Raw genomic sequence first — 13598 nt, forward strand, 5'->3', positions numbered from 1 at the left:
AAACAAGTCAGTTCTCCCCATTAAAAAATGCATTCTTGTTTTATGTAACCATACTCATAAATCATGGGTTTCATTTCAATAAAGTACCAGTACCATGGAATACTTTTAAGCTGTAGTTTATGGAAACTGATCAGACCTTTTTTGATTATTTTGCTCACGATGGCTTCTTTTAATACTACTTCCTCTGTGCTCTGGTATGTGCCCTGCACAATCATTGTTCTCATTTTCTTAAAACAATACTTTGTTATGAAAACTTTTTATTGTTTTGAAACATAATACATACATAATGTACATATAAAGAAGTATATACCTCATAAGTATATAACTTGAAGAATTTTCACAAGGTGAACATAACTATATAACCAGTACCCAGACTAATAAAGTTAACAGAAACCCACTTTGGGTTACCTTTTGTTACCATCCAGTAAGTACTCCCTGCCACAGCTTCTCTTTTTCTGAGTTTATTTTGATTCATCTTGGAGTTGGTTAGATTTCATTAAGATACTCTTTCAGGAAAGTTTCGTGGTTGCTGTATTTTCTGAGTTCTGGCATGTTGGGGAATGCTTGTCTGTTTCCTTTATACATAAAGGACAGTTTGGTTGGGTCATGCTATCAGTTTCCTCTCCATCAAAATTTTAGAGACACTGCCAACACTGTCTTGTAGCATTGAATGTTATAATGCAGAGGCCCAAAGTAACCCCCACCCACACGCCTTTATAAGACTTGATTTTTCTTCCCAGATACACATAACAAGTCTTTATTGTAGAATTTTAGTGTAGTAACTTTGTCAGTTGATCATTGTGCACGAGAGTTCCTGAAACTCGATACACACTTTTAGTCTGAAGAGTCAAGCCATCCTTTAGATTTTGTTATCATCATCCAAGACAAATGTCAGCAGTAACTCTTATTAGAAATTATATTGTCCAGGACAAAGCTGGTGGGGAAGAAGAGAGAGGTAATAGAATAAGAGAATAATGGAGGATTGAATTGGAAAAGGACAGCAGACGAATGGAAGAAAGACAGGTTAATGATACACTGGAGACCACCATCACCTCCATATGAAATTATCTGATCTTGTGGGAAGCATTTCTAATTTTTTAAAATAAAGTAAAAATAAAGCCATAACCCATCTACCTATCTAGAAAGCCTTTTCATTTATTTAATATTTGTTCTGGCAAATGAGATTTAATTAGACAGCTTATAGGTGATTCAACAACATGGGAAATTTTTTAAATTTTTGTGCAGATTAACTGGCAACTGTAAGGTATGATAAACCAAATGATTCATGTATAATGCTGTAAGTACTTTTCTTTTTTACTATGCCGGTTATATTGGTTGATGTAATGTGTAATATCTAAATTACTGACCAACTGGTTGCTGATTTTATTTTTAAGGTCCACTATTTGAGTTAGCAGAATACAGCAGCTACAAGTATTTCATACTAAAATTGTTTAAGCCACAGCTCCAAAGATGAAACATTTCTTAGTTCACAGAAGACTTTATTTTACAGAGCAAACATCTTGAATTGGGAACAAATGCAGAATATAAAAGAGTATTATTTTTGTCATTTTGAATTTTAAAATGATAATTTTTATTAAAAACTAATAGTTCTTCATTTCATAAAACATTTTATCTAATGCATTATTCTCTGGAGTTATCCAGTTTACATACTGGGAGAACTCTTTTCCTTTATTCCCATTAATGGGATAGATTGTAATAGAATTACTATTAATTTTTTACCAGAAGAGAGAAAAATTACATGATGAAGAAGAACGAAAAAGTGCCTGGGTTAGCCAAGAAAGACAGAGAACACTGGATAGACTTCGAACTTTTAAACAGGTAATAAAAGTATGGTCAGTTTATTATTTTCCATTGCTTTTTATATAGAGCTACATGCGTACTCCAATTGTACGATTTCTTTGTATGAGAATACTTGGTTTTCCCTTTGTTATTTAAAAAATAATTATAATCATGGGAGTCCTTTTTATTATGTTTTTAAATTAATTTTTGGATTGGATGGCTGCCTGTCCTCTCATTCCCAAAATTAATATCCTTGTGACCCTCGGCCTACCACTTTAGTATAAGAGGAACGGTCCAGGCCTCTGGGAAGCTTAGATTCCTCTTGAGTTTTATAAAATTAGTTCACAACCAACTGTCCATTTCACATATCAACTTATTATTAATTCCACATACATCCACCTATGTTAATAATCTGTGGAAATGACCACTGGCAGAATTAAAGGGTGGATCAACATACATGAGAAATGCTTCAGCAGTTCTCTTACCAGGCTAACCCACGACTCTGAACACTGATTCACATTAGCTAAATATTTCCTTGGAACTGTGCTTAAGCTGAATGGTTTTGGTTGTTAAAGTACTAAGGAGCCTTACTTCCACTGTCTGTGGTGAGGGATCTTCTTATAGGCAAAGTAAGCTTTTGATCAAGTCCTCTTAGTATTATAGTAAAAAAGGGTTGAGAGGGTGGGCAGGGTCCTTAATACAAGGATAAACTTTGAGTAAAGTAAATTAATTAATGATAGTTTTTACTGTGGTAAAAATGTAGAATGAGAGTTCTGTATATCAGTAGTCCAAAAAATTTTATCTGTAAGCATTTAAAAATAACATGTAAGAAACTAATAATAGTTCCTTGGCTTTCTGCATATATGTTTGATACTTATGTTGTCTAGTTTACATCACTATTATTATTTTTCCATTTGAATTCATAATTTTATTTAGTAAAGAGTTTTTTTAATGTTGGTAATTTCAAACAGCTGACTTCTTAAGTGGATAAGGGAACAAGACCCTGATAAAGGATTTGATAAATAATACAGAATTTAGTGATAACTGAAAGGTATTCTGGTTTTCTGTATAACTTCATTAAAGAATTTTCTCTGAAAATTACAAAAGCTCCAAAATAACATTTTACACTTGAAGGAGAAAATAGTCATTTATTCATAAGTTTTAATATAATTTAACCAGTTATGCTAACTTCTGATTTTTTCAGAGGTACCCTGGTCAAGTCATACTTAAATCCACCAGATTGCGATTGACTCATGCAAGAGGAACAGGTGTCGCCAGTCCTGTGCCCTGTGAGGACCAGTGCGACTCTCTACCAGGAACACTTCAGGTAGAAGAGAAAAGTGAAGAGGTGGAGGAAGGAAGAGGCAAACTTGGGTCATCACAGACAGCAAAAGCCCGAAGCCTTGGACAACTTGAAGATACTTCATTAGTACAACTTGAAGCCACTTCATTACCTCTCAGTGGTGTTACCTTGGAACTGCCTCCCACTGTTTCTCTTCCACTTTTGAATAATATTGACCTTGAACCAGGTTCTGTTACCACAGATCCACTCCCACCACCTCTTCCTCAACAACTACCTCCACCACACCATCACTTCTCCTCCTCCCCCACCACCGCCACCTCTCCCTTTTGCTAGGGACAACAACCCAGAGACACTGGAGCAAGGTCTGTCTAGAATGGAGGGGAATGAGAAGAGGATCCCTAAGTCTGCGAGTGCCCCTTCAGCACACCTGTTTGACAGTAGCCAGCTGGTCAGTGCCAGGAAGAAGCTCAAAAAGACTGCTGAAGGTTTACAGAGGAGGAGAGGTAAGTTAAAAAGATATCTTTGTGTCATCTGTTGAATAAAGTGAGGCATAATCAAAGGACTTTTTATTGTATAGAACCTTACAAAGCTTAAAACATATTATTTTTGGATATTAGCAAACAGGTTTTCAAGGTCACAGCAATGCAGAATTCTTACCAACCCACATTGACAAATGTGTATAGACACAGAAATGCGTACCTTCTTTAGCTGTTAGGCATGTTTTTAAAAATATAGCTTCTGAAGTGATACTTGATCTATTTGGTACTACATAGTAGGTGGCTCCTTTTGTGTTAAAAGTCTGATTTTAAACCTGTGAAATAAAGGTATTCACATGAGAAAGGTAAGCCATCTGGTCAGGACTATCACACTAGGATGACATTGGCAGAACAGTGTAACATTTGGTTGCTTATTTATTGAGGGCTTTGGTATACTCTTTGTGTAAAGAAGCAAAGAAGATTAAGGAGTAATGTACAATTTATTGCATGTCAGATATGCCTTAAAGCTATTTTTTAAAAGAACCAAATAACCCTGGCTCGTAAGGAGCTGTAACTTGCATAAGGACAACATTATATAGAACATTTTGTATATTACATTTAACCATCCTGAAAAATATTTTTTTTACTATAACCTAAGTAGAACTTCATATGTAAAATAACTAAATGAGAAAAAAGCACAATCACTATAATGAACCAAAATTTAATTTTTTAAAAATTAAAAGTGTAACCCAGTCACTGTCTGAATTTAGATTGGGCTGCTGCATTATGGATATTGCTAACGACCACCTCCCAGCTCCCAGTCTGTTCCCATACCTCACATGGGAAATGATAAGAATACCAATAATGCCTGACATGAAACTTGAGTCTTGGGATTTCTTTTTAATAAGCGTAATTGGGATCCCATGTGCTCTGGCAGTCTCCTGTCCACACATCATGGTCCATTTTTTAGATGGTATTTCCAGTATCCTGGGCTATCACGGTCTTAAAGTCTAGAGGTTATATAGTTTGACTTATTGTGTGATCCTAACTAATTGTTCTCTTTCATTCTCTAAAGTGAGCTCACCCATGGATGAGGTGCTAGCTTCCTTGAAGCGTGGTAGTTTTCATCTGAAAAAGGTCGAACAGCGAACTCTGCCTCCTTTTCCTGATGAAGATGACAATAATATCTTGGCACAAATAAGAAAGGGGGTAAAATTGAAGAAAGTACAAAAGGAGGTTTTGAGAGAATCCTTCACACTTCTTCCTGACTCAGACCCTCTAACACGGAGTATCCATGAAGCTCTGAGAAGAATCAAAGAAGCATCCCCTGAGTCGGAGGATGAAGAAGAGGCTTTGCCTTGCACAGACTGGGAGAACTAACAAGTAAATGGTCTTAACTTTCTTCAGTAGCATTCGATAATACAGCTTTTATATTGGATGATGGGATCTCTTCTATTGTATTGAGTCTGATGTTTATTATTTATTATACAGCTCAATTATAGCTTGGATCATAAATTTGTAAACTTCAGGTTTTACTTCTGTAGCTTATAGAAATTTAATAGAGAAGCACTTTTCAAAGACGTTGCTATGTAAATCCTATTTTTTATCTCTCACTCATTAAAAATTTCTGCAGTACAGCCATATTCCAAGTAAAGAGGATAGTCTTATTCTAGTAATGTGGCAGTCTTATTCTAGCTTTCGAAAACAGAAAAAGCTTTTTCTAACTGAAGTATTTTGATTACAAACTATTATGCATGTTGAATTTTAATATCTTATTAGCTGCCCACAAAGGAATTTTCTAAGGTAAGTCTAGAAAAATTGTTGTATTGTCTGATTATTTAGCTTTCTAAGCCTTTAAATCTAAGATTTACCATTTTAAGACTCATCATAGGTACTGCATCATTTAGTTAAAATTGTAGTTAACATAATAAATATGTAAAAATTATATATATGTACATATCTTAATGAGTAACCCTGTGGGTATTGGTTATACATTTGGCATTCTCCTAAGTAATAGAGAGTTGTACTCCAGTATATCTTAATAAGCTAATTATAAAGTAAAGTACAAATTATGCTAAATATATAAAATCAGTAAAGATAACACACACTATAAATTAAATAGTATATATCTTCACAACATTCACCAAAGCGGGGAAGACTCACAGTCCTGGAGGGAGTAAGTAAAGGAGTAAAAAAATTATTTGTTAGCACAGTGATTCTTAAATGTGCCTGATCTTAAGAATTACTTGGAAAGCTTTATTAGAAGTGCAGATTCCTGGCCTTCACTCTCAAGGATTCTGACCAAGTAGATCTGGTATATATGCAGGAATACATCTGGATTTTGAAGATTTAATATAAAAAATATATAAACTGTCATTAATTTTTATATTAATAACATGTTCTTAGATACTATTTTCGATATCAAATATTACTAAAAGCAATTTTACCTGGTCATTTGGAGCATGGGTCCATCAGGAAAATGTTCCTCTTCTACACTCTCAACCATACCCCTCCCCAGCAGCATCTGCGATCAATAGCTTAACAAAATGGATGAAAAAAATCACATTCTTCTTGTTAAGTGGTTGTGGTTAACTTTAATATGCTTCAGCCAACATTCCATAGTACCACTGTCCTGCCACAGGTCTTGGGCTGTTGGTATCCCTTTTCCCTGTTTTTTTTATAGAGGCCCTAATTATCAGTCACTTTGTATGAGTTAATGTTTTTGGATCCCAAAATAATTTCAGACCATTTGTGCTTAAACATACGTATACTATGCTTCGTAGAGGGATGTAAATATATCAGTGTGTCTACTCAGTATGTCTTAGAGACTCAGGTCTGACTGGGAGTCTTTTCCATACTGGGTGTGTGTAGATTATCTCCCACATTACAGTATTTGCTATTTATTGCCTTGTCTCTTTCTCAGTGAGCTGCTAAGCCTATGCCTGAAACTACCATTTTAGCACTGACTGGTTAATCCCACAGCTGGGCCTTCCCATAAAGAGTATTTAGTTCTTTTATTACAGTTGCCTACAGTGGCCTAGTCAGGGTGCATGGCCTGCCAGCAGTTGCCCAGGCCAGCCTATCCCTATTTGTCTTCTTCCGTCCCACCTGATTGCCTAACACATATACGCTGCAACAGCACTTTGTATATTCCAGTGGCTGGGACATTATTTATATCTTTTGGCTGTTAATTTAGCGTTATATCAGATGCTAAGAATATATTCATGATGAATATCACTTTGAAAATTTTCTGAAACTTTTTTTTGGCTGATGTATGTAGTATAATGTTGAGAGAAGCAACGAAGTACTTCCAGAAAATGTATGAGCTCAGATATCTGCAAAGCCACTTTTAAAAGACTGAATGTATTCTATACTAGAAGCAAACCATAGACTAGTTGTAATCTCCACAGATTTAGCAGGCAATAATAAAAGAGCTATAGATTACTGCTTGTGTATGGTCTTAGGAAATCATTTTTAAAAGCTCTGAACTTTTAGAAACTTATCTACAGATAGCTAAAAAGGCTATAATTTGTATTTCCTATTATTAATTGACTTCGTTCTTATGGAATTTAAATCATTAATGTAATTACCTACCTTTTTGAACAGCTAATTTTCTCAAAACATCATGAAATAAAAAGTCAAGGGTCCCCTGTTGTGCCTCATCCTGCCTCTTCCAAGAGGTAGCTATAGGTAACAGTGTCCTTGAAGGGTATTTCTAAACATAAGGAAATACATATAATTGTATAGGCTTTATATTGAGTTACTAATTTATTTCCTGTAGGGTCCTTGAACTTATGAAGTGATTATAATGACATTGTCCAATAGAAATATAGTGTGACCCACAGTGATAATGTAAAAAGTTATAATAGTCATATTTAAAAAAGTAAAAAGGAATGGGTGAAATTGATTTTACTAATACTATATTTTACATGAATACCCAAAATAGTATCTGTCAACATCTTTCCAACATAAAAAAATTCATGATGTAATTTACATTTTTTTGTCCTGAGTCTTTGGAATCCATCATATGTCTTACACTTGCCTAGTGTAAATTATAACATCGCACATCTCAACTTGGAATGCTGTATATTCGGCGGGGAAAGTGAAATGCCCTAGCAAAACAACAAAATTGTATTTAATGGACAAATATTTTATACTGCTTCAGATTTTAGAGTAAGTCAAATTAAAAATTTAGTTTCCCAGTCACACAAGCAATATTTTAAGTGCTCATTTTAAGTGCCACATTAGCTATAGTATTAGATAATGCAGAACTATAATAAAATAAGTACTTTATTCATGTGCATGGCAGCTTTTATCTGCCAAGTAAGTCTTTTATAAAAATGCTTCTGTGCCTAAGTAAGCTCTTAAATCTCAAACACAACTATTCTGAATTTTAAGAAGTCCTGGGTAAAGCATCCACTTAAAGACCAGTATTAATCCTGTCCTCTAAATGTCAATGTAACAAAAACTGCTTCCTAGTGAATTTTAAAGATGCCACTTAATAGTTATTATACTGGCAATTTATGAGGCAAACACTTAAATTGTATTTCCCTTTTTAATATATAGTTTTGACATAAAATGTTAGAATAAGAGGAGTAAAAGTTAATTTAACATACAACCTTTTAAGTAATCAAAATCCGTATTTAAATTTTGTTTTCATTTGTACTGCTTTAATATAAGCATATCCCTTTTTCAAAAAAGTATCTCCTGCATACCATCTGTATAAATGGTCATTTTGAAGAAAAAATATCAGTATTCATCCTGGATATTGCAAAAGGTATGAGGGAACGTACATATATACTACCTTTAATAGGTCATCTTTTTTTAATACATTGTATTATTTTGTTTGTAAACAGGTGACTCACCAAAAAGAAAAAATACCTACAGTTGAAGATCGGTTCATATTCTTTTGGAAACAAAATTTTAAGCACTTGGTTTCACAATTGGATTCCATTAGATCCAAAGTGTATTGGCTCAGTGGTGTGAAAGAAAGGAAGCACAATTGGCAAGTTACCACTTTTCCAGTCATTCCAATAGATGGTAGTTACAACATGAGTTTTATATGTGCAGTGTTCCTGACTGCAGTGAAGAAAAGGCATTCAAGGAGATCTCTGTTTTGGTTTGGTTTGGTTTGGTTTGGTTTTTTTTACCACCTTTCTCTTTTGTCTACCCACTTAGGTACTTATAGTGGCCAGTAAAGCTAGGGGTCGCTATGAGTTGGAAGAACACTGGTTTGACAGAGATCTGCTGTGAGCTGTATTGGGACTGCTTTGAAATCCATCTTTCAGTGCACTGACTAGTAATTTGCTTGAAAATTACAGAGCTTCTTCCATATTAGCTTATATAGTGTAACACTCTGAAAAAGAAGTTTATCATGATAGCTATAAGACAGGAATTGAAAGAAAATCGGATGGAAATGTACTGAAATTTTCCACATTACTCATCTCCAGAGGAATTTTCATAAAGATGTTCAGCAACATCTGGATAGTTACATAACTATGGAGATACATCTATTAATGTGTTTACCACAACATGATACATTTAACATGGCATATTTTTAGAAGACCACACACTCACACTTTGTAAGTTTTTGATGCTTTTAAATAGCTTTTCATAATTGTGAATTTATAATAGTTTGACCTTTATGTGCAGCTTTGTTTACGAGAAGCAATACTTTGTAATTTGATAATACTTCAAATTATTTTTAGTCTTTTTTGTTTGAACTATTGCTCGATTATTATAACTCAACATGACTTTCCTTATTGAGAGTCAAAAATCAGGATTCAGTAATAGGGATGCAGATCTTAAGTCTTTTTATCATGCACCATTTAAGTTTTTATTTTTATGTTCCACAGTGGAAAAATGTGTGCTCTACAAATATGCAGAAGGAAATAGGCAGAAAAGCCTCCTTAGCTGGCATTTCACTATCTTCACATGCTTTGAGTGGAATTTTGGGAGAGAGCCTTTGTTATTGTCACTAAATTTTCAAACATATATGTAGCTCTAGGGGCCGATTTTGCTGTAATTGAGTCCTGACGGATGCATTTATATGAATGGAGTCATTATGAATTCTCGGCTGGCCTGTTGTGGGCTCGAATGAAGGTAGATATGTTGGACCCAGTTTACAGCCCTCTGTAAAGTGTAATTCTGCATAAGACTGATCTTGGCCTTTATATGAAGGGAGTTAATGACTGAAGTACCAAAAAGAACTTTTATTTCTTATGAAGCAGTTCTCTGGCCTAGACCCAGAAAGCAGTCCAAGAGTTAAAGCCCTCCAACGTATGTGAATTGGTATTCCTATAGAAAAAAATGTTCACGCCTTTGTCACTTTAATATGTTATTTCCTTGAAAATAATTATGAAGAAAAATTTCTGGCAACAGGTTATATAAAACAATCTTTCTTCTTAAATGTTGGTAATATGTTTATTAATAAGACGAGGAGCTTTTGCACAGCATTTTCACAATACATTGGTTTGGTCTAGCACTATTCTCACATCTTGTCTGGGAAAATTAGAAATACAGATCTGATATATCAACTGAATCTTCATCCCTTGATTGGAGAGAGAGTGGGGGAAGATTTCTTTCCCATATCCCATCAGTAAAGCATTGAAGCATGCTTTTTAACCCAAAGGATGATTGGTTTGATTGTTAATATATTTGAAAAAAATTTTAGCAAATTTGCAAACCTTAAAAAATTATGTATTAGTTTTATGCCTTTGGATGCTTGTTTATAAAATGTTTTGTTTTTCATTCATGGACATTTTGAAAAATACAGGAGGATCTGTATTTAACAGCAAAAGCACTGGAACTTTCATATGTCTATTAAATAAACTTTCTCTAACACAATCACTTCCCTTTGAGATTCAGGTTCCTATTTGCACAAAATTGCATGTTACTGTAGGTCATCAACCTTTTAGAGTTCTCAGAAATAATATTAAAATTTTAAATAACAACAGTCCACTTGTCCATCAAAATGAGATGACCAGGTTGAATCCTCATCTTAATTTTAAAGCATTTTTAGAACCCAGCAGGAATTATGTAACCATGGTTAATTTTTTTCCTTGCCCCTAATAAAATGAGGATCTTTGGCCTTAATATTAAATTTGTATGTATTTAGTTATGATGGTACTTATAGATGATCTCATTTCCAGTTCCAAACTTGCCTGTACTATTTATATGGTTTAAAATATTTGACAGTTATATTTCTGTTAATGTATCATTTTCATATTAAGAATCCACAAACAGCTGCTTGCTTATGCTGAATCAATTTAGAAGTTAATTTATCAATCTAGTCTCAACTGCAGTATATTTATAATAAAGAAACAGTAGATGATGACTTTGGGATGTTTTGAGGTTAATGTTACTGCTCACTTGAATGTCAATTTTAAATATTTCTCCTAATGCAACTAAAATTATGTGTATATAACCAGTGTGACAATATTAGGAAATGCCTGGCTAAAGAGGATTTTTAAAAGATGAACAATTGTCTTGCTTACTTGATGTATATTTTATAGGCTTATTGAGTTTGTGAGCAGCATAAAAACAATCATTCCTTAATTCTCCATTGCAGAACTGAAACATTTCTATAAAATGCATTTTTCAAATCTATGTTCAAACGGACTCTTAGAGCTATGATAGTTGATCAGGTGTAGTATTTCCACAGTGGGAATATGGGGCTTTTTAAAAATGAAACTATAGAAAAATTTCAGCACTTTAATGTATTCTATAATGAGAGGGAAAATATCCTTGTTTCTACAAAGCTGAATTATGTAGCAATATTTGGTAGCATATGGCATGACAACTTTGTGTCATAAAATGTCTTAAATTGTAAAGCATACTTTGGTCATAGCAGACACTAAAAATTAAAACTCTTATCAGTGGAACAAAAATTAATGAGCAGCATCCTCTCTGTTTGGAATGGGACCAGTATACAGTTAATACAATTTAATTTTATACGTTTCCTAAGACTCCATTCTTAATTACATTCACTGAGTATATATAAATTTAAGTCAATACTTTTAGCCTAAGCAAAGTTTTTTCTTTCACTAAATACAGGGTTTCTTTTTTACCTTGATAATTTCATTATTATGTATGTAACATCAGATACCAACCTGTAAAGTACTAATGGGTTTTTAAAGACCTTATCAGGGAGTTGAAATTTCATACACTCTACCATATTATTTGTAAAAAAATCTTTTTGAACAGCTGTAAAACATTTAAAAACTGGCAGATTCATTGTTAACATGCAACCATTTGATAGTGAAAGCAGCAGAAACCTTAACAAGTTTTACCTAATTCTTGCACTGAATTTAAATGATAATATAAAGTTAAATGTGCATTTTAAACAGATTTTATTCCCCATTTATTGCTTAGCATAGAGAAAAACTGTGCTTAGAGGATTGACCAGCAAGATTTATTTCAGATGGAAGAGAGTTAAGAAAGTAGAAGCACCTTACTGTTGGAGCATGTTGAGTTTATTTAGTGTTACTGAACAATTCAGTAGGTATTTCTGAACTTTGCTGCAAAGTGCTCTATAGTTAAAGCACTTAAAGAAGAATATCTGCTTAATTGCTTTGAAAATGAAGCAATTTTTTATCGTATATAGTCTAATTTAAAAGTTTTTCCTACGAAATGAGTTTATATTCTGCCTAAACTATCATGTATGTAAACAGAGGTTTTTTAAAGGTGAGAGGGACTCTGGATTGTGTGTGTCTGTGTGTGGGGGGGTGGGTGGGTGAAGAGAGAGAAATGTTTGCCTGTTGAGTTATTTCAAAGATGTGCTCTGAAATTTTCTGTTTTGCCCATAGTAAATGTACAGCTTGGTATTTGACGAATTTGATTGAATTTCAAATTTATAAATGTTTCTCCTCCAAACACATTTATTATGACATTGTAAGGTGCATGTATAGAAAATACCTCTGAGATTGACACATTAAATATTTTATCATTGTTATTTCACACTGAATCTCAAAGCAATTTGTTTTGAGGGTTAAAGGAACGTTTTTTAAAGTCAGGTATAACTAAGAGCAGCTCAGTTTGGGGGGTTAAGGCAGGACCAGGTTAAATGATTTTTAGACGTGTACAGAAGGTATGGGTGTTTGGTTATAGAGTTCAGTTTCGACGTCGGAAGTTTTGGGTTTCTTTTAACTTGCATGTTTTATGGTTAACTATCAAAGAGTGTAACAAGTTATTCTAGCTTTTCCCCATACTAATTATATTGGTTTTAAGAAGTCTCCATAATCACAAGATGGCATTTTCCCTTCATTTGTGAACCAAAAGGAGTAGACAATACAACTCATGCAGTGATTTCTGACTTCTTCAACTTGGACAGCATCCGCACTGTCTCATTGAATTTTTCATTGTACTGTATGTCTTGCCAAGACTGAAACCATAATATATAGTTAATGAAAAGTTGAAGGCTAACAGATCATTTTGCATGAGTAAAGCCCATCAGGGCTAATAAAACTGACATGTTTTTAGCCTTTCCGATTAAATGAAAATTTTAATGGCAAACCAATTCACCATTTACTAGCTTTGTGCAATATTATAATGGTAGAAGCAAAACACTAGCACACTGTGCTTGGCTTTTAAGGATTGCTTTAACACTGTTACATTACCTGGGCAATGTGCACAGTGTATTGTAAATGCCAACTCTTATAAATTTACAATACTTAAACATCCTCAGTTAACATTCTAAAGTATTAAAAGTACAAAGAAAAAACTAAGCAAGCATTTATAGCAATACTCTGAAATTTCCAATAATTGTTTTGACTGTTGCCTTTTGCTCTTTAGTGCAACTTTTCTGCATCATAAGTGTTGTATTGCTTTGTATTTCATGTTTTTTACACTCATGACTTCAGAGTTAAGTACTTGTACACCAAGTATTGCAATCACCTTTCTCTTGTACATGCAATGTAACAACATACAGTTTTGGTGCTTAACAATATTCCTTTTTTTTCTTTAATAAAATATATTTATTGAGTTAGTCTCATTTTGTTTGTTTAACATTGGTGGTAGGT

The 13598-nt window shown here is 33.7% G+C and overlaps 1 protein-coding gene across 1 annotated transcript in view; it reads left to right on the forward strand.

Annotated features, from left to right (window-relative positions):
- JMY (junction mediating and regulatory protein, p53 cofactor) overlaps positions 1-12852 on the forward strand; it is an 80440-nt gene extending 67588 nt beyond the window's left edge. The window contains 5 exon segments of the mRNA XM_039874899.1: positions 1744-1839; positions 3005-3388; positions 3390-3606; positions 4655-4962; positions 8436-12852. Of these exon segments, the coding sequence (XP_039730833.1) occupies positions 1744-1839; positions 3005-3388; positions 3390-3606; positions 4655-4959 (1002 nt within the window). The 3' untranslated portion in view covers positions 4960-4962; positions 8436-12852.
- The last annotated feature ends 746 nt before the right edge of the window (positions 12853-13598 follow it).

The sequence above is a fragment of the Pteropus medius genome, unplaced genomic scaffold (assembly GCF_902729225.1).
Source record: "Pteropus medius unplaced genomic scaffold, Ma_sr-lr_union100, whole genome shotgun sequence".
Taxonomy (NCBI): Eukaryota; Metazoa; Chordata; class Mammalia; order Chiroptera; family Pteropodidae; genus Pteropus; species Pteropus medius.